Below are 17,543 nucleotides of genomic sequence, written 5' to 3' on the forward strand. Positions count from 1 at the left end.
AACGTCCTCGCATCCTCACAACAGATGCGCAGGGACAGCGTGCGGGTGATGCCGCGCCGCGCCTGGCGCTCTCCCCGCGCCTTTCCCGCGTGTCCACGCGCGCCCGCGGTCACGCGTGTCCCCCCCTTCCCACCGCGGCCAAACCACCCCCTCCCATTGGCAGCGGCCGCGCGCTTGCCCGCCCCTCACCGTGACGTCAGCGCTGTCCGGCGGCGCCGCGCCGGGAGGAGTCGCCGCTGCTCCGCCGCGGGGCCCGGGGCCGGGGCCGTCGGTAAGGGCGGGGCGGGGCGGGGGCGGCGTGCCCACGCGCGGAGGTCGTGCCCAGGCGTGACACTGAGTAGCGGCGGTGGAGCTGCGCATCACCTGCGCCACGCAGCTCTGCTCCCACGCGTGTCCCGCCCGGCGCGGCTGTGCAGGCTAGGGGGCGTGGGGAATGGCGGTGGGGACCCCCCCATGCACCTACGCGTGTGTCTGGAGCCCTCCTGCTGCCTGCCCGCCCCGCACCCGCCCCATGGGCGGGCATCGGGAGGGTCCCAGCATGTTTCCCCACTGGGGCAATCTACGCCAAAACTCCTGCGTCGACACGGATTGTTCCCATCACCCCACGATGCCCCAGCATCCTGTCCCCCGTGTGTCCCCGTGCCATCCCAGCACGCTGACAACCTGTCCCCCACTCGTGTCACAGGTGGGAGTGCCCACAGGGCACCATGCCGCTGGGGCAGGATGGACCCAGCTGGAAGAAGAGGATCGAGGATATTCAGCGGATCTATGATTTCCGAGATGTCTTGGGCACGTGAGTTGTGGACTGGGGTGACACGCCAGCGACAGCCCACTCCTAGTGATGGGTCTGGCCCCTCAGGCTTTGCCATGTGGCAGTGACCTGCCATGTGGAACCAGCTCAAATCCCGGCCCAAGGTGGGACTTGCATATGAGGGGACATGCTATGGAGCACAGGTGCCACCTCACTCTGGCGCTTGTTCCCTATGCTGTGGGTACCTGAGGGTGGTCTCCTGGCTGGCAGAGGGGTTTCTGGTGGTGCCCACGGCACCGTAATGCTCTTAGACTGGATTAGCAGGTTAATTACGTCAAGGCTTAGGGCCCAGTGAAACACACAGCCTGTCACTCCTGTCTCTTCCCCACCTGGGCACTGCCAGGGGTTCTGGTTGGCTCCTGGGTGGCCATGGCTGCTACAGGGTGGCACAGCAGAGGGCTACTGCAACCCACATGGGGGCTCAGCCCAAGCACAGCTCGACCTCGGCAGCACCACAGCCTTATCCTGCCTGATATGGGGATAGTGCAACCGCACTGGGAGGGCGGACGATGCCAGGCATCCTATCGCTGGCAGGGTCCCTGTCTGGCCATCCCAGCAGGCCACTCCTGCTTGCTTTTCTCCTATAAATAGCTGGACTTTCTGCCTGTCGCCATGACAATCATGGCATGGCGGCATCGGCAGCTCTGGCTGGTGGCCCCCGTGCCCTGCTTATCCCTCACCCCCCCCCAGGGGGGCCTTCTCCGAGGTGGTCCTGGCAGAGGAGAAGGCGACGCGGAAGCTCGTGGCCATCAAGTGCATTGCCAAGAAGGCACTGGAGGGAAAGGAGACCAGCATTGAGAACGAGATTGCCGTCCTCCACAAGTAGGGGCTGTCCCAGCGCCAGGGTGGGGGTTTCACTCTGGGGCCCCCACACCCACACCTACACCCACACCCAGCACAGCCCCCCACTGCCAGCGCTCCTTACCACATGTTATTGCCAGTGCCCAAAATAGCCAGTGGCACGTGATGACCTGTGGAACAGAGCCTGGCTGCTCCCTGTCCCCTGGGGGCTGCTGTCGGGGCAGCCTGGTGCCCTCTCACCACCCCTCTGTGCCTCCCCCTGCAGAATCAAGCACCCCAACATTGTGGCCTTGGACGACATCTACGAGAGTGGCACCCACCTCTACCTCATCATGCAGCTGTGAGTGACGTTGGGGGGCTCCAGAGGGGTTGGGGGGGCCATGCTGACGGGTGATGCCCATCCCTGCAGGGTCTCGGGGGGAGAACTCTTTGACCGCATTGTGGAGAAGGGCTTCTACACTGAGCGGGACGCCAGTGCCCTGATCCGACAGATCCTTGATGCTGTCAAATACCTGCATGACATGGGTATCGTCCACCGTGACCTGAAGGTGAGCAGTGTTGAGGGGGGACACACACAGCACTGTCATGGTGGTGGCAGGAGGAGACCCCAGTGTCACTCCTGCCTCTACCTTCCTCGCAGCCCGAGAACCTGCTCTATTACAGCATGGATGAGGACTCCAAGATCATGATCAGCGACTTTGGGCTGTCAAAGATCGAGGGCTGCGGCAGTGTCATGTCCACAGCCTGTGGCACCCCTGGCTATGTGGGTGAGCGCCTACCATGGCCTGCCACCACCCTAGGTGTGGGGTTGGGATTCCCCCACAGGTTGGGCTCCCCCCTCACCGCTGCCCTCCCCCCCAGCCCCTGAGGTGCTGGCACAGAAACCCTACAGCAAAGCAGTGGATTGCTGGTCCATCGGAGTCATTGCCTACATCCTGTATGTATCCCCCTTCCCACTCCTTTTCCCTCCTGGGGGCCTGGCACCTTGGGGCTGCTTGGGACCAGCAGCCCCCTCCCCACTGCCCCTCTAGGCTCTGTGGTTACCCCCCTTTCTATGATGAAAACGATGCCAAGCTCTTTGAGCAGATCCTGCGGGCCGAGTATGAGTTTGACTCACCCTACTGGGACGATATCTCGGACTCAGGTGAGCTGGGAGCACCAGGGCAGTGGGGCAGTGGTGCAGCTTCATAGTACCCAGAGGAATGGTGGACACAGGCACTCAGAGCTGCTCCATGCTCTGTCCCAGCCAAGGACTTTATTCAGCACCTGATGGAGAAGGACCCTGGCAAGCGATTCACCTGTGAGCAAGCCCTGCAGCATCCCTGGTAATGGGGAGACTTTTGCTGTCTGCCCCCCTCTCCAGCTCACCCCACAGCAGCTGTGGGGTAGGGGGGCCCCTGCTGAATTCTGCATTGCTCTAGGATTGCTGGGGACACAGCCCTGGACAAGAACATCCACCAGTCAGTGAGTGAGCAGATCAAGAAGAATTTTGCAAAGAGCAAGTGGAAGGTGAGTGTGGGTGCTGGTGGGTGCTAGGGGGTGCAGCAGCCCCTCAGGCACTCCATACCAGCTGACGGAAACTGTGGGGTCAGTAGCAAGCTTTCAATGCCACGGCGGTGGTGAGACACATGAGAAAACTGCAGCTGGGAACCAGCCAGGATGTCCCTGGGCAGACGACTCCCACCAGCCCCGGCGAACGGCTGGTTGGGGGGACCAGCAATGGTGAGCCCCAAACCCCCTATCCCCATCCCACACCCCTTGGGGCTGCCACCAGGATCTCACCCTGTTCCTCCTTGCAGGGTCAGAGTGTGGGCGCCCACCCACAAGCAGAGCTCAGCGTCTCCCACCAGACTGAGCATGGCCCCACAGAACTGCCTCCAGGGGGGTCCAGCCCCCCATGGGCACCGTGTAGGGTGGGGGGCTCTGCAGTGCAGGAGCAGGGGAGATAGTGTGGAGGCACCCTGCTCAGCTTGTCCTGGATATGTGAGGATATGCCCCCACTGCAGCCTCACAGCAGAGTTCTGCATCAGGGCAGGAGCACACCACAGAGCCCCCCAGCTTGGGGCTTTGTCCCGGGCCCCTTCCCATACCCCTTCCCTCCCTCCACGCCTGGCCTGGCACCGTCCCACACCTCCAAACCCCAGCATGTTCAAGGAAAATTTTCCAAATGGATGTTTCTATTTTATTGCTTGTAATAAAGGCAAGAGGCCAAAGGTGCTTGGCTCAGCTCTGCACTGAGGGAGCTGGACACAGCCCTGACCCCCAGCTTCCCCCAGGCACACAGTGGACAGGTGACAGGCAGCTGTCCACACCCCTCCATGCCAGGCTGGCAGCAGGTGCAGTGTCCCACTCAAGTCACTGTTCCTTTCGGGGTGTCCTTAGAGGGGCCCACCCCCATGGCTGTCCCAGCCTCAGCTCTCCCAGGCCTGATGCTGGCTGCCGGCTGACTTCTGGCCTTTGCGGAGGTCAGCACAGAACAGGACCTGGAATGGGGAGATAATGGGGTGGGCATGGCTGGGGTGGGGGGTAAGGGTGCCAGGATCTGGGGTACTCACTGCCTGTGCCCAGCCGGCACGAGGGCCCCACAGCCCCCGGAAGAAATCGCCTGTGGAGAGAGGGTGAATGCCAGTGTGGGGGTACACTTGCACCATCCACCATCCCTGAGGGTCCCACATCAGGATGCAGCCCTGCCCTCACCGATCTCTTGGTAGGCCCGGGGGGTGAGGCTCTTGCCGCCCAGCGCCACGCCGTAGCGCTGCCGTGCGATGTGCCAGACGTGGGTGTCCACCGGCACCGCCTCTGCCTTGTCCAGGGACAACAGGCAGACACAGTCGGCCACCTGCCACCAGCAGCACCCAGTCAGTCCCCAGTGCTGCTCACTGCTCCCTGTCCCACCCACCCCCATCCTGGCACCCACCTTGGCACCTACACCAGGCAGGGCACACAGCACCCTCCTGGCCTCGGCGTAGGGCGCGGTGCGGAGCTGGCACAGCCCCTCGGTGCCGAGCCCCTCAGCGATGGCTCGCGCACTCCCGCTGACAAACTTGGCCCGGTAGCCAAAGCCCAGCGCCCGCAGCCGGGCCTCGGCATCAGCGCCTGCGGGGGCACAGCAGAGGGACGTGAGAGGGTGCAGGGCAAGATGAGCTGGAGTGACAGCCGCGGGGTGGTGGTGGTGGACCTGTGAGTGCCGAGAGGGATGGGAAGGCATGGAAGGGCCGGGAATCGAGGCAGCAGAGGCGGCGGCCGAAGGCCTGGCACAGGCGCTCGATCATGGCAGTGATGCGGGAAATGTGGTTGTTGGACGTGCAGATGAAGGAGAAGAGGCACTCGACGGGGTCCTGCCGCAACACCCGCACCCCTGCAGGCAGGATGGGGTGAGGGGACGCCGGACAGGTGCTATGGCCATCCCTTACGGCCCCGTGGGGCCACCTCACCTGGGAAGTCACTGGCCACCTTGCGGAACAGGGGGTCGGCCGCCCCCCAGCCACGGTACAGGGCTGACAGCTCCACGTCCAGTTGGAAGTAGTCGCGCAGGATCCGGTCCGTCTCTGTGGCGTCCAGCTTCGCTGCTTTGGCGGGGCACCCATCCCGCTCCCCCTCCTGCTCATCCTCCTGGCCGTACACCGTGTACCAGAGCCGATCCCCGTCCTGCCGCAGGGTCCAGACGCGGCCCCCTAGCACACCCGTCCAGGCCCCCGGGCTGCTCTCCCACCACCTGCCGCACACGGGGGCGTCGGGGCCGGCTCGGACGCGCCGGACTGGGCAGGGGGACCCCCGAGACCCCCGGGCTGGCTCACCGAAAGCTCTGTCCCGAGGAGAGCACCAGGTCCAGGCGCAGTTCGGCCGGGGGGCACGGCAGGCAGCGCCACAGGGACGGGCAGGCGCCCGGGGCGTCCCGCAGCTTCATGGAAGTCGGGGAGCAACTGCGCGCCCCTGCCCGCGGGCTCAAGGCAGTGCCCGGCGCTGCCCCCCAGCCCCGGCCCGGCCCCACACCTCCCCCCAGCCCCCCAGCCCGTGCCCCCAGCCCCGCACCGCCTCGCCCGGCCCCACGCTCCCCACCATAGAGAAACCCGGGCGGGCGGAGCGCCCGCCGCTCCCCGCCCCAGCTTCCGCTCGCAGCCGGAAGCGGGGCCGACGCTGCCGCACGTCCACCCCGCTCCCGCTCCCTCCCCGCCCGCAGCGGCCGCGGCTCCGCAGCGGAGGTTTATTTTCTAAGAATCAATAGATTTTTCTTCCTTCAAAATAAATACAAACAACGTCCGAGCGCGGGGCCGGCCAGGGGCTGGGCCCAGGAGTGGGGGGCAGCACGGGGGTGCGGGGCGCGGGGGCCGCTCTGGGGCACTGCGGCGGCCAGAACGGCATCCCGGGGAGCGGCGGGCTGGGGGGAGCGGGCACCGGGAATGGGAGAGTGGGGGGGGAACGGGGGACCGGCCCCACCCCTCCCGGTCCCCCGGCCCCCCGTGGGTGCAGGCCAGCTGCACGGCGTGGGGGTCACCGAGCCCCGTTTGCCCTGAGATTCGGCGGGGGAGCGGCCGGTGGCACCGGCTCAGTCGCTCTCGCTGGAGTCGCTGCTCTGCTCGCCCTGCACCTTGTTGCGGTGCTGCATGGCGCGGTGGTAGGCGATCTGCACCGACTTGCGGATGTTGGACTTGCGGCCCTCCAGCATCTTCTCTTTGTCCAGGTCCTGGTTCACTCCCAGAGGCACCAGCTTTGTCCGGGGCAACCACTGCCTGCGGAGAGCGGGGGGCCACCTCGTTTGAGGGTTACAATCGTCTCTGGGGACCCCCCCCCAAAACCCTCGGCGCCCTGGCTTACCAAGTGCGCTTGTTGTCAAAGAAGAGGACAAGGTAGAGGTGCTCGCGTGCTTCCTGAGTCATCTGCTCCCCCAGCTTCAGCACCTCCAAGGGGGGCACGGGGATGGGGACACCATGGTGGAACATGCCTTCCCGCGGCATCTTGGGATCAATGATCTGCAAGAAGAGCAGGGGAGGGCTGAGAGAACAGGGACCGCAAGAAGCAGTCTTCAGGGAGGGGACACGGATTTCAGGAGACCCCGATGACAGGCAGTACTCACCAACGCCGGGTAGGAGGGGTAACCCCGGCACTTAGCCCACACCAGGTCCAGGGCATCCAGGGAAGAATCCTCATCCTCAGACAGCCACCCCGTGCCACGCCCCATGCCCTTACGCACCACTGTACAGGAGGAGAGGGGAGTCAGCTGTGTCCCCCCAGGTGATGGTGCCAGCCAGGCACATAGCTGCACAGCCATAGTACTTACTGCCATGCCCCACACCTCGTCCCGTGCCCACGGAGTAGGACTCGTTCTCCGTCCCTGATGTGTCCTCACTGCTGTCCTCTGGGAAGTTCACTCGGGAGAAGGAGGGTTTCCCTCTGCCCTGCTTGGAGGGTGTTGTGCTGTGGAGACATGGAGCAAAGCCATCAGTAAGAGTCACGTTAAGCTTCCAGAAACTGTTTTCCAGAGGGCTAGGCTGGTTGGACACCAGGGCTTGTGGCCTCCAATTGCTGGCCTTGGCACCAGGAAGGACTTGGCAGGGGTACCAAGCAGAAAGGTGGGATGGTGCTTCTGCCAGGGTGCAGACTCTCACTCAGTTCCATTTGGGAGGACCAGAAGAAGTGCCCTGGTCCAAATCAGAGATGCAGGCAGGAACCTGCTGGTGCTGGCTGCTGGAAGGGTCAATGACAGAGCAGCCATTGTACCAATTCAAAATTCCCTAGCTCATGCTTCCTACTAGCCCTTTGCTGCACACTTACACCTTTAGATTTTGCATTAAAAAAGGCACAAAGACTAGACTTCTAGGGATTAGCAGCTGAGCTGCACGATGAACAAGATGGGGACCACCAAACAGGGTGCTCAACCAGAAACTCAAGGCTGAGAGCTGCCCACTGCCACCCTGGGCAGCACAGCTGTCAGCAGAGCTGGGCCACAGGCAGTACCTCGTGCGGTCTGAGGCAGCGCTGCTGCTGCTGCTGCTGCTGGACTCCGAGTCGGAGCTGCTCCGGGGAAGATTGCAGTCATTGCGGTACACCAGGAAGCTCTTCTTCACAGGCTGGTTCCCACTGCTGAAACCGTTGGCTGGCAGGTCTGAAAAACACACCAACAAAGAGCATTACCACCGCAGAGAGCCTGCCACATGCTGCCAGTGGGACCACAGCTGCCCAGTTGCACTCACCCATGGTAGCGTCCTCTGTGGACTTGTCACTGTCACTATCCGAGCTGGAGCTGGGGCGTGGGCTTCGCCCTCTCTTCCTCTGCCGCTGGGAGGACCCCATTATTGGCAGCTGGGGGGGCCCAATGGGGCTGCTCCCATGCCCAGGAGTGATCTGGCTGTCTCGATTCTTCGGGGGGCGTCCTGGACGTTTCGGAGGGCCTGCAGTTTTAGGGTTCTTCTTGGAGAAGAGCACAGAGGTCCTCCTGCCAACTTCATGTGCTGGAGTAGAAGAAGAATTAGGACCCAGACCTGGAAGAGGGAGAAAGTGTCAGCTGCAGCCCTGATGGCAGGGACTGCATGGCAGTGGGGTGTCACAAAACACCTTTGTTTCTGGGGAACATTATCTCAGAAGATCCTCCCTCACTTCAGGAAGAACCTGCTTTCCCCAGTTATTAGGGGACAGGACTGGGATGCAGAGGTGGCAAACCCCAGTGACCCACGGTAGCTCTGCCTGGAGCTTTTGCTGTGCTCCCCACAGAGCCCACCCAGTTCAGCATCTCCATCCAGGGAGCTGGCAGATGGCCTATTTGACTCTCAGCCCTGGGAGAGCATTTGGAGCTCAGCAGTCCCTGCTGCTGCAACTCCCTCCCATGACCTCTGTCAGGAAAGGACACTGAAGGCAGCCTGCTCTATAATGCCCCTAGAATCCAGGCAAATGGCCAAGCTGACAGGTCCCGTCAGGAGGAAACAATCCACCTCATGCCCCATATCACAGAGCTAGAACTGTCACCATCCATGCCTGTCCAGAGGCAGCTCTCCATGGCTCGCCAGACAGGCAGTTCTGGAGGGAGCATTACCTTTGCCAGTCTCCTGGCTGCTGCTCTCCTCTGCAGCACTGTCTGTCTGCAGGTCCTTCTCACAGGGGTTGTGGGACTGCAGGACTCCCCTGGCAGAGGAGCTGTGCCGCTCCAGCCCATCCCGGCCGAGGTCCCGCGGGTGTGCGAGCTTCCGCCGTAGGACTGTGATCTCCTTCTTGATCATCTTGGCCCGACGGGACCGTCCTATGCTCTGCTTGCCAGCATTGACCTCGTCCAGCCGCTCCAGCAGGATCTTTAGCTGCTCCTCCAAGGGCAGGTGCTTCTGATTCTCCGAGAGCAGCAGCCGCACATCTTCTGGGGAAACAAAGAGGAGCAGAGGGATGAAAGAAATCGGGAACTTGTTGGAGCTCCTCTACCTGAAACGGCATGAGGCAATCCAGGCTCCCTGCAGGGGAGAAGATGACATGGCACCAAACACCTGTGAGCCCTTCAGAGAAGTTACCCTAAAAGACCAAGAGAAGTAGCCCTGTGGGAAGTTGGCCAGTTGGGGACTACTGGAGAAAACTACTGGAGGCTGATCAGCAGTGTGGAGAATACCAGGGTTCGCATTGTCTGGAACAAGGATGCAACAGGAAAGAAAAGACACACAGACAAACCACTGCCTAGAACCAACCTAATGGGGCTGATAAGTACCTGGCCAGCAAAACCACCAGCTCTCCAGGGAGGGGGGACACACAGCCCAGCATTCAACTTAACCTCCCAGAGGAGGCAGATCAGACTCTCTGGTGCCTTCATTCTGCCCAGGCTTTACCTCTGAGTAGCCCTCATACCCCAGGACAGGGAACAAGTACCCACCATCCTCAATGTCTTGGATCTGAGCCTCTTCCACTGTTACACAGTGGGGGAAGTGCATGCCTGTCTCAAAGTCAATGCCCATCTTCTCTGCCTGCCGGCGAGCCTGCCGGAGCACGGCACCTCCCTGCTCCCGCAGACGGATGGCTGCCCGGTAGAAGATTGTGTCTTTGGCATTGTATTTCAAACAGTTGTTAATAATCAGGTTGAAATCCTCCTCAAAGTCATCGAAATTCAGATAGCGATAGGCTTCTAGATTTTGTTTCATTGTCTGAAAATCCATTGGCTTCTTGATGTGATCCAGGTAGTCTGGGACCTGCATGAGGAAAGAGCCAGAGTTAAGAGCCCAGGAGCCACAGTTAGCAGTACCTGCTCCAAGAAAACAGTTGTTAGAGGAATCAGGTATCACTCCCTGTGCTCTGCCCAAATGCACATCGGGGAATGCCGTCTGCTTTTGCAGCTTGAGGAACAGCAACGCCTCCGGACTAGGAAGCCCATGTGCTGTGCTCAACCTGTTAGAGCGGATATGCACTCCGAAGCATTTTTACGGCTCCAGCACACACGCCAGCATCCTGTCCTCAACTCCTGCCTGCAGGCAGCTGGGATCCAGTATGCTACATGTTATTCCCTGGAGAGGGAGCTGCAAGTGCAGCCTCAGGGGTGAGTGTTAGCACGGAAAGGTAAAACAGAGCCATCCAGGTGGCAGCACTGGCTGCAGGTGAGATGGTTCAGCCTTCCTCCCCATCTGCTAAGATGCCTCCATGCTGACCTGCTGCCAGAACCTTGCAGAGACCATGTGAACTTTCGCCATGTTCCTAGGCAGGGACTCAGTGACAGTCTCAGGAATTATCTCCCCTGCCTGGTAGCAGTGACAGTCTAAGGGTCAAACCCATCCCTGTGCTGTGCTCAGTCATCTAGCAGAGGCCTTCACAAAAGGACAGGTAAGAGCATGCCAACTGCTAAGGGCTGGCACTTTGTCTTTCCCAGAGGGAATCCCCAACTGCTCACAGATCCTGGGGTGTCACCAGTAACACATGTAGAGGAAGAGCCAAGTCCTGTGCCCCAGCTGTCACCAGCTCAGCTGTTCTGCATTTGGCTCACTCAGGAGGGGCACTGCTGCACACCCCCCTCGGGTGAGTGAGTGGTGCTGGGATGCATGAGCCAGGACTAGGATACTCAGGGATCTTTTGGTCCAGAGTACACCCTAGGCAGCCCTTGGCACAAGCAAGGGACAAGTTTGAGTGAAGTAGAAATCTGGGGAGGGGGTTCTTACTTCGTAGATTTCTGTTACCTCAGACAGAGGGACCGGCTCACTGAAGATGTTGCCCGTGTCTTTCTCCTGCAGCTGCTCAAGTGTCTTGCGGAGGAGGATGAGGAAGGGGGTCAGTTGCATTTCCAATGCCACCTGCTGCACTTTGATCTGAAACAAAGGAACAGAGGAGGGCTGAGCCCCTGGCCCCAGCCAGGCAGTAGGGACCGTCCCCACGAAGCAGCAGTGTAGTTCTGCAGGACAGCAACCACTCTCTCTCCTTGCTGAGGACAGGGACCACCCGTCACCCCTGTTTCTGGGGAGCAGAGGTGTAACACTGGCTCCAGCACCTGTGTGTCCCACCTGTGCCTTGCAGAGCAGCCACATTTGCTCGGAGCCATTGGAGCAGGATGCAGCACAGCCGAGGGGACCCCGGCACACCTACAGCACTCTAAGGAGCCCCTGCTGATGCCCACCCCAGCAGCTCCCCAAGGAGGGACAATTGTTACCGTCTCTCTCTTGAGCTTCTCCCGCTTGCGTATCAGCTCCACCAGCAAGCGCGCACGCTCAAGGTCATGGCGCAGGCGCTGCCATGACTTCAGCTGTTCCTTCAGGGCCCAGTTCTTATCCTCAGTGTCTCTCTGTGGGAACATCAGAGACCATGAGCTGATAGAAGATGTGCTCCCATCTCCACCTTCCTGACTTTGTGCTGGTGCTCTTCCCTGGCAAAGGGAACCAGCATGCCTGACCTGCTGGTGCAGCAAAGGTCACAGCTCCTTTCTTGTAATCTAGGCAGGTGATTCAGGATCAGTATCACCTCTGGTGAGAGCTAAATACCTGCCCCTTGGTCACCAAGCCCTTAGGATGTCAGAAGATGCACATCCTGAGCCTCTGGAAATATTCCTCCTAACATGACCGACTGACTGCCTGCAGTTGCCCAAGATGTCTATGCTGCTGCTCACAGCTCTGACAAAGTGCAGCAAGTAAAAAAGGGAACACAGCCCTGGTTGCTTTCATTTCTGGAGCACCAAAAAAATTTGGCAGGCTTTTATCCTGCCATAGCCAAAACTGAGCAGAAGCAGTCTCAACTCTTCTCCAGCAAAAATAGTAAGAGCGGACAGAGGCAGGAGAAACCCCTGCCCAGTCATAGTCATCAAAGGGCTCAGAAAGAAAGATTTACAGCTCAGATGGGGAACCAGAAGAAAAATCTTCCTCTCTGGCACCAGACTTCACATCTGTAAAATGGTGACTGTGGGCTGGAAGCAGCACCCGGAGGGAGCACTCCTGGAGCACTATCAGAAACTGGAAGTGAGGCTTTGGTTCATTCCAGACTGTTTCTGGAGATCCCTGTCCATCTCTCTCAACACTGCCTGACACAGCAGCCTCATATTAGGGCCATTTCTGACAGGTTTGCCACCACCACTGGCTAAATGCAGGCACAAGAGAGAAACTATCTTCAGCATGGCAGCCTGAGAGGGCAGGATTCCCTTCTTGTGGCAGGCTGCCAGTGGCGTCGCTGCCTGGCAATTCTCTGAACACTGAGAGCGGAGGAGAAGGTGAAGCAGCAAAAGCAGCTGGGACTGCCCTTTCCTCATCTGAAAGCTCATATCCCTGACCCCCATTCTGCACCTGCAGGCACCACATGCAGCAAAGGTTCTGAGCCCACAGCTCCAAAGGCGCAGGAAGCACGCACACAGCCAGGGTTCCCTGCAGCCCCGCAAGAAGCAGCCCTTACCTGGTCGCAATTTCTCTGTGACTGCAAGTGTGTCTGAAGGCGGCGGAGCAGGGGGACACCATTGCGGGACTGTCTCTTCAGAGTCCAGTAGCTATGCAGCCTCTGCATGAACTGGCTCTTCCTCTGGATGGTTAAACGGTTTGTAATCTTACTGAGCCTGAGGAAAGGAGAGGAACCACAGAGTCCATCAATGAGACAAGCCTGGCTGCTGCAGAAGCCCTGGCTAGGGACATGTAGCAGCAAGGCCACCTGAGAGCAGCTGAGAAGCTCCTCAGGCAGAGAACATCCTTTTCTGTGGCAGGAGTTTGTGTAACACCAAGGCACACAGGGTTGGCACAACAGAGGATGCCAGGAAATGTGCAGCCTTGCCTCTCTGTAACACACTTTTCCTTTCTACTTCCTGTCAACTTTTGGGCAAAGCCTGGGGCAAGTTGGGGTGCAAGACAGCCACACTGGGGGCTGGACCTCTAACAGCTCCCACAGTCCCTGAGACAAAAGTGTTATGGTGCTATTACCCCAAAACCATTATTTACCTGGCTAAGGGCCACTTGCTGTGACACAGGGTCTGGACAAATGTTACCAGAGAAACTCAAACTCTGGCAAAGCATGTCAAAGGAGCAGGAGGCACGAGTAAAACAGAGGTGCCATCCAAGACTATCCTAAACAGCCCAAAACACCACAAAAGGGATTGCTTACTTCCTACAACAGCAGATAGTCTGGAGCAGCTGGGACAGCCTTGTTCAGCAGAGTTGGACAGAGATGCCCTGCTAGCAGAGAGACAAAGGGATGAACCCTCAGCATCTCCCCATTTCCCAGGGACAGCCCTTCTCAGGGGATGACCCAACCTGCCATCAACCTCAGCTGAAGAGACTGGGAACAGCAGCCTCATATGCCATCACTGGCCAAGCATAGCTCCCACAGGAAGACGTGGCATTCTGGCAACAGCACCTGAAGAAGAATTAATCCCAACAGGAAGGCCTGGGAGAGTTAACAGCTTCTAGCTCAGTGGATTTTGCTGTGAGTGCAATAGCAGCAAGACCCTACAAATTGCCTGCCAACATGTCCACACATAAGAAAAGACACTCTTGACATGGAACAAGCCCTGAGTGAGCAAAAACTTAAGTTTGGAACACAAGCAGACTGTGGCAAAAGGCCAGCAGCCTTGTGTCAGACCTGCCTCCCCAAGTCACCAGAATGCTGCCCAGAGAGCATAGCCCACGGTTTCTGTGTGCTCCTTTCCAACTGCACAGGAGATAAGCCTTGAGGGTCTGAGGGTCTTGACAGACCCTCAGTCCCATGATCACAACCCCAGCACAGCTCATGCCACAGGAAGGAGGACAGCTCAGCAGCTCAGGATTCGTGGCTTACCACCACACAGGCAAACGGTTCCATGCCCAACCTGTGCTTCTAGTGCCTGCTGCACTAGAGTGACAGTGAGATCCAAAAACATTCTAGGATGCCCTTATGCGCTTTTACATGCTGCTGAGGACACCCAGAGTTATAAACTACACTGACAAATTCTGGCAAGGCTCTTAGATGCTCTTGTTTTGGGATGTGCACACCAGCACAACAACCTAGCAAGACCAAGGAACAGTGAAGTTTCAACTGTAACTACAGGGTGTTTGCACCTTCCCATGAAATCACAGGTTTGGAATGTGACAGAAACAACCCCTAGGGAGGCCTCATGCTGGGCAATCAGCCTTAGGACCACAACACCTCGGCAGGCAGGAGTCCTTGTGCTCTCCAGCCATCCCTCCTCTGAAGCTGAAAGACAGCTCTCAGCACCCGTGGCTGCCGGCCCTGATCCAACAGGCAGTGCTGAGGAGGAGCAGCTGCTGCTGTGCCTGGCAGAGAGCACTGAGGAAGCCCAGCAAGGAGTACATGGCGGCTGGGATGGATGAGCTCTGCTCAGCAGAGCATAGGGATCCCAGACCTCTCTGCTCCAGAGCCAAAATAACTCTGGGATAAGCCCGTTTCCCAGGCCTGAATCACTCCCATACTTCTGTCTTTTGCCTGACACAGCCTCAGGAGAAAACAGAGCTCGGCAGAAAGGAGAGCAGCTCCCTCCTCCCCGCTTCGTTTACTCCGGGTGCCTGAGGTCAGCACAACAGGAAAGGAGTGCTGGGAACCTCCAGCTGCTTCCTGATGCATCCGGCCAAGTTCATTTTCTACTGTTAAACTAACACAGCTATTTCCTGCCCTGCTGAAGGCCCAGACACCTTTGCAGGGCAGTGCATGGCCCTGCCTCTCTGCAGGATTCCCAGAGGAAACCACCACAGCCCTCTGTGGCAACAAAAAAAAAAGTGAGAAGTAACTGCAAAAAGCTAAGGAGAATAAGATAATGCCCACATGGAAAGCAGGACACAAAGCACGGAGGAAAGGAGAAATTTCTCCCTACTCCAGGGACGGTGGCAGGTTGTACCTGTGGGGAGGGATGCAGGGCACGGAAACCACAGGTGCTGCAGCTCGCTTCTCCGCCAGGATCTTCCGTGCCTTCTTCATCTTGATCCTAGACTTGGCCTTTGCTTTTTTGACTTTCTCAGAACTCCAGCCCTTCCCCTCCTCCTCTTCCTCCTCATCCTCCTCTTCCCCCTCACTGTGGGAGAGGGCGGGAAGCCTGCGCACAGAACCTGGCGGTGTGTGGATGTCGCAGTAGGCAGTTTTGCGCACACTGAAGGAGGTACCGTTAGCACCCGTCTCCCGGACGGGCTCCATCTTCATGTACAGCCCGGCCTGCTGGGCACAGGTGACATGGAAGGCAGTGTAGCAATTGGCTTTGTGACACTGGATGCAAGCCCCAGAGCCACGCTGCTTGCAAATGTAACAGGTCAGCTTCCAGCGTGCAGGTGGGATGTGCTCAATGCTGTCGATGGGCTCCAGGAAGACGGTGTTGGCAAAGCACACCTCTGGGATCCAGAGGGCACAGACCACATGTGCCCAGCGCCCATCGTCCGTCTGCTTGAAGGCCCCCCCCTTGTTTGGGCAGAGGGCGCAGTCCACAGCGCGTGAAGGTGACTGCAGGCACCGTCTGCAGAGCCACTGTCCCTCAGGGATGTAGGGCACCCCATAGCACTCCTGGTGCACAGCCAGGTTGCACATGTCGCAGAAGAGGATGACATTGCTGTTCTGACACTCCCCGTCGTTGCAGATGCAGCAGACTGCATCCTCATCCACCAGGGCGTTTGGGTCCCCCTTGTTGTGGCTCTCGAAGTAGGACTCCTTCTCTAGTCGGTCCATCAGGTACTCAAAGATCTCCTGGGGAATAGGACTCACACCTTCGTTCTTCCGCCTCTCATTCATGATGTCCAGCCAGATGTAATCCTCCTCATCCATGTCGTACTCCACTTCCTCATCCAGCTCCTCTGCTGACTTCTCAATGTACCTGGAAAGACAGCATGGGAAAGTAAGGGCATGTCTGACACAGCTGGAGCTGCTGAGCCCCAACTCCAAGATATGTCTGTGACTGAGGGAATGCTCAAATGCTCCAGCTGAGCCATAAGATGAAATAAAGAAACAGGAACAAGAGAGGAATGTGCAGAAGCAGGAGGTGCTGCTGCACCCTGACTAGAACAGCGGCACAGCAGCTTGGAGACAAAACAAGGTCTAAGGAGCAAGGTCAGGCCTTGGAGACTCATCAATGCAAGGAGGGGGCCTGCATGTGCCACCCAGCAAGTCCCAGTGCTCTGGAGGCAGCAGCCTCATGATCAAGACACGATAACCATGCACAGAGGCACCATGTTTCGTTAACTCTGGTTAGGGGGCTCTGTTAACTCCTGCCTCAGGTATTAACTGGGGCCACTGCATCCACCAAATCTCCCACAGAGTACTGTAGGATAACAATTAAGAATTGTGCCCACAAACAGACAGATCCTACAGTACACCTTGGTGCTGAAGGATATCTGAAAATATCCTAGCACACCTCCAAAGAGCAGAATGAGAGGCAAAAGGCCACATTTGGGTTTTGTTTTGATTTTATGTGCTGTTCCAGCATAGAAAGAGTGCAGCAATTAAACTGATGGCAATGACCTAAGCAGCAACTTAGAGCTCTGTTGATGCACCAGACCCCCTCAGAACTGTGATGTGACACCAGGCAGAGCCCCAGGAGCCGGAAGCCATGGAATAGCCAGTTCTACGAGACCTGGGAGAGGCAGACAGAGACCATTCTCAGGAGCCACTGGCAAGCCACTTGAACAGAGTGGGGCCAATTCCACCTCCAAACCCAGGGCATGAGCCTAGGAGTCTCCTTGCACCCAGCCACGGACAATACCTGTAGTACGAGGTGGGACGAGGCGGGGCGTCAGGGGTGTCCTGCTCCAGCTCTCGGTACACCACCTCGGGCAGCTTGGGGGTAGTGCTGGCCGAGGCGTTGTGGTGATGGTGGTTGGAGTCCTTGCGCTTCTCCTTGTTCTTGTGCTTCCCAGATTTGGGCGGGACGCTCTGCGTCTCCGTGTTCTCCTTATTGCTCCCATTCTCGGGCACCTCCTCGGGAACATCCTCGTCCTCGGACACCACGTCGAGATTATCGAAGATGCTGATGCGGTGGACGCGGCCATGCAGGTCCACCTCCACCATGCGCTGGGCCTGGGCGTAGGTCATCACCTCTCGGCCGGGCGACTGGGAGGTCTCGGAGGGGCTGGGCGACTGCTTGTTGGCGGCACGGGCCTGGCGCCCCTTCTTCTTGTGCTTGCGCAGGGGGGTGTGCTGGGGCAGGGGCGGGTTGTCGTGGTCATAGTGGTACAGGTGGTACTCGATCCCGCTGTAGCTCTTGTAGATCTTGCGGCAGGTGCCCACCGGGCACTCGTAGGGCGGCTTGGTGGCCCGCAGGTTGTGGCAGAAGGTCTTCACGTCGAAGTCTACACCCATGGCGGGGCCGCGGGGGCCCAGGCCGGGCCGGGCCGGGCCCCCCGCCCCGCCGCCCCCTCCCCGGGCCCCGGCCGCCCTGCCCTGGCTCCCCGCTGCCCGCTCCCTCCCTGCGGCGGCGCTCCCCGGCGCGGGGCCGCGCTCAGCGGGCGGGCGGCTCCATGGGCGGCGGCGGCGGCGGCGGCGGGCCCGGGCCGGCCCCAACAATGGAGCTGCGGCGGCGCCTGGCGCGGGGCGGCCGCTGGGT

The 17,543-nt window shown here is 59.3% G+C and overlaps 3 protein-coding genes across 10 annotated transcripts; 1 reads left to right on the forward strand and 2 right to left on the reverse strand.

Annotated features, from left to right (window-relative positions):
• The first annotated feature begins 180 nt into the window (after nucleotides 1-180).
• CAMK1 (calcium/calmodulin dependent protein kinase I) lies at nucleotides 181-3,825 on the forward strand. The gene is made up of 12 exons (XM_086845999.1): nucleotides 181-271; nucleotides 686-793; nucleotides 1,502-1,633; nucleotides 1,878-1,952; nucleotides 2,022-2,160; nucleotides 2,253-2,379; nucleotides 2,474-2,549; nucleotides 2,644-2,756; nucleotides 2,859-2,937; nucleotides 3,034-3,121; nucleotides 3,208-3,334; nucleotides 3,412-3,825. The coding sequence occupies exons 2-12, from the start codon at nucleotides 708-710 to the stop codon at nucleotides 3,465-3,467; spliced, it is 1,098 nt and encodes a 365-aa protein (XP_086702125.1). The 5' UTR covers nucleotides 181-271; nucleotides 686-707; the 3' UTR covers nucleotides 3,468-3,825.
• OGG1 (8-oxoguanine DNA glycosylase) lies at nucleotides 3,772-5,686 on the reverse strand. Of its 5 annotated transcripts, none has more exons than XM_086846002.1 (7): nucleotides 5,410-5,686; nucleotides 5,047-5,327; nucleotides 4,791-4,970; nucleotides 4,530-4,708; nucleotides 4,310-4,451; nucleotides 4,168-4,217; nucleotides 3,772-4,095 (listed from the first exon to the last, which is right to left on the reverse strand). In XM_086846002.1, the coding sequence occupies exons 1-7, from the start codon at nucleotides 5,517-5,519 to the stop codon at nucleotides 4,024-4,026; spliced, it is 1,014 nt and encodes a 337-aa protein (XP_086702128.1). In that variant the 5' UTR covers nucleotides 5,520-5,686; the 3' UTR covers nucleotides 3,772-4,023. The 5 variants fall into 5 exon arrangements, with proteins under 5 accessions (XP_086702128.1, XP_086702129.1, XP_086702126.1 ...); XM_086846003.1 differs by having other exon boundaries at nucleotides 4,310-4,415; nucleotides 5,410-5,597; XM_086846000.1 differs by having other exon boundaries at nucleotides 3,772-4,217; nucleotides 5,410-5,597.
• Nucleotides 5,687-5,815: 129 nt separating this feature from the next.
• Nucleotides 5,816-17,543, reverse strand: BRPF1 (bromodomain and PHD finger containing 1). Of its 4 annotated transcripts, none has more exons than XM_023945838.2 (13): nucleotides 16,704-17,543; nucleotides 14,859-15,818; nucleotides 12,437-12,593; nucleotides 11,211-11,342; nucleotides 10,744-10,872; nucleotides 9,456-9,768; nucleotides 8,640-8,951; nucleotides 7,804-8,091; nucleotides 7,568-7,715; nucleotides 6,891-7,027; nucleotides 6,687-6,805; nucleotides 6,428-6,582; nucleotides 5,816-6,342 (listed from the first exon to the last, which is right to left on the reverse strand). In XM_023945838.2, the coding sequence occupies exons 1-13, from the start codon at nucleotides 17,297-17,299 to the stop codon at nucleotides 6,159-6,161; spliced, it is 3,630 nt and encodes a 1,209-aa protein (XP_023801606.1). In that variant the 5' UTR covers nucleotides 17,300-17,543; the 3' UTR covers nucleotides 5,816-6,158. The 4 variants fall into 4 exon arrangements, with proteins under 4 accessions (XP_023801606.1, XP_023801607.1, XP_086702138.1 ...); XM_023945839.2 differs by having other exon boundaries at nucleotides 6,906-7,027; nucleotides 8,640-8,954; nucleotides 16,704-17,512; XM_086846012.1 differs by having other exon boundaries at nucleotides 6,906-7,027; nucleotides 16,704-17,323.

This window comes from Cyanistes caeruleus, chromosome 11, assembly GCF_971803275.1.
Source record: "Cyanistes caeruleus chromosome 11, bCyaCae1.hap1.1, whole genome shotgun sequence".
NCBI lineage: Eukaryota > Metazoa > Chordata > Aves > Passeriformes > Paridae > Cyanistes > Cyanistes caeruleus.

Coding starts and splice junctions, on each gene's coding strand:
- CAMK1 (XM_086845999.1), top strand. CDS start 708: ATGCCGCTGGGGCAGGATGGACCCAGCTGGAAGAAGAGGATCGAGGAT. Junction 1,634..1,877: donor GAGATTGCCGTCCTCCACAA/GTAGGGGCTGTC, acceptor CTCCCCCTGCAG/AATCAAGCACCCCAACATTG. Junction 1,953..2,021: donor CTCTACCTCATCATGCAGCT/GTGAGTGACGTT, acceptor CCATCCCTGCAG/GGTCTCGGGGGGAGAACTCT.
- OGG1 (XM_086846000.1), bottom strand. CDS start 5,519: ATGAAGCTGCGGGACGCCCCGGGCGCCTGCCCGTCCCTGTGGCGCTGC. Junction 4,971..5,046: donor GGTGGCCAGTGACTTCCCAG/GTGAGGTGGCCC, acceptor TCCTGCCTGCAG/GGGTGCGGGTGTTGCGGCAG. Junction 4,452..4,529: donor TGCCTGGTGTAGGTGCCAAG/GTGGGTGCCAGG, acceptor TGCTGGTGGCAG/GTGGCCGACTGTGTCTGCCT.
- BRPF1 (XM_023945836.2), bottom strand. CDS start 17,299: ATGGGTGTAGACTTCGACGTGAAGACCTTCTGCCACAACCTGCGGGCC. Junction 15,819..16,703: donor CGTCCCACCTCGTACTACAG/GTATTGTCCGTG, acceptor CTGTCTTTCCAG/GTACATTGAGAAGTCAGCAG. Junction 12,594..14,858: donor CCCTGCATCCCTCCCCACAG/GTACAACCTGCC, acceptor TCCTTTCCTCAG/GCTCAGTAAGATTACAAACC.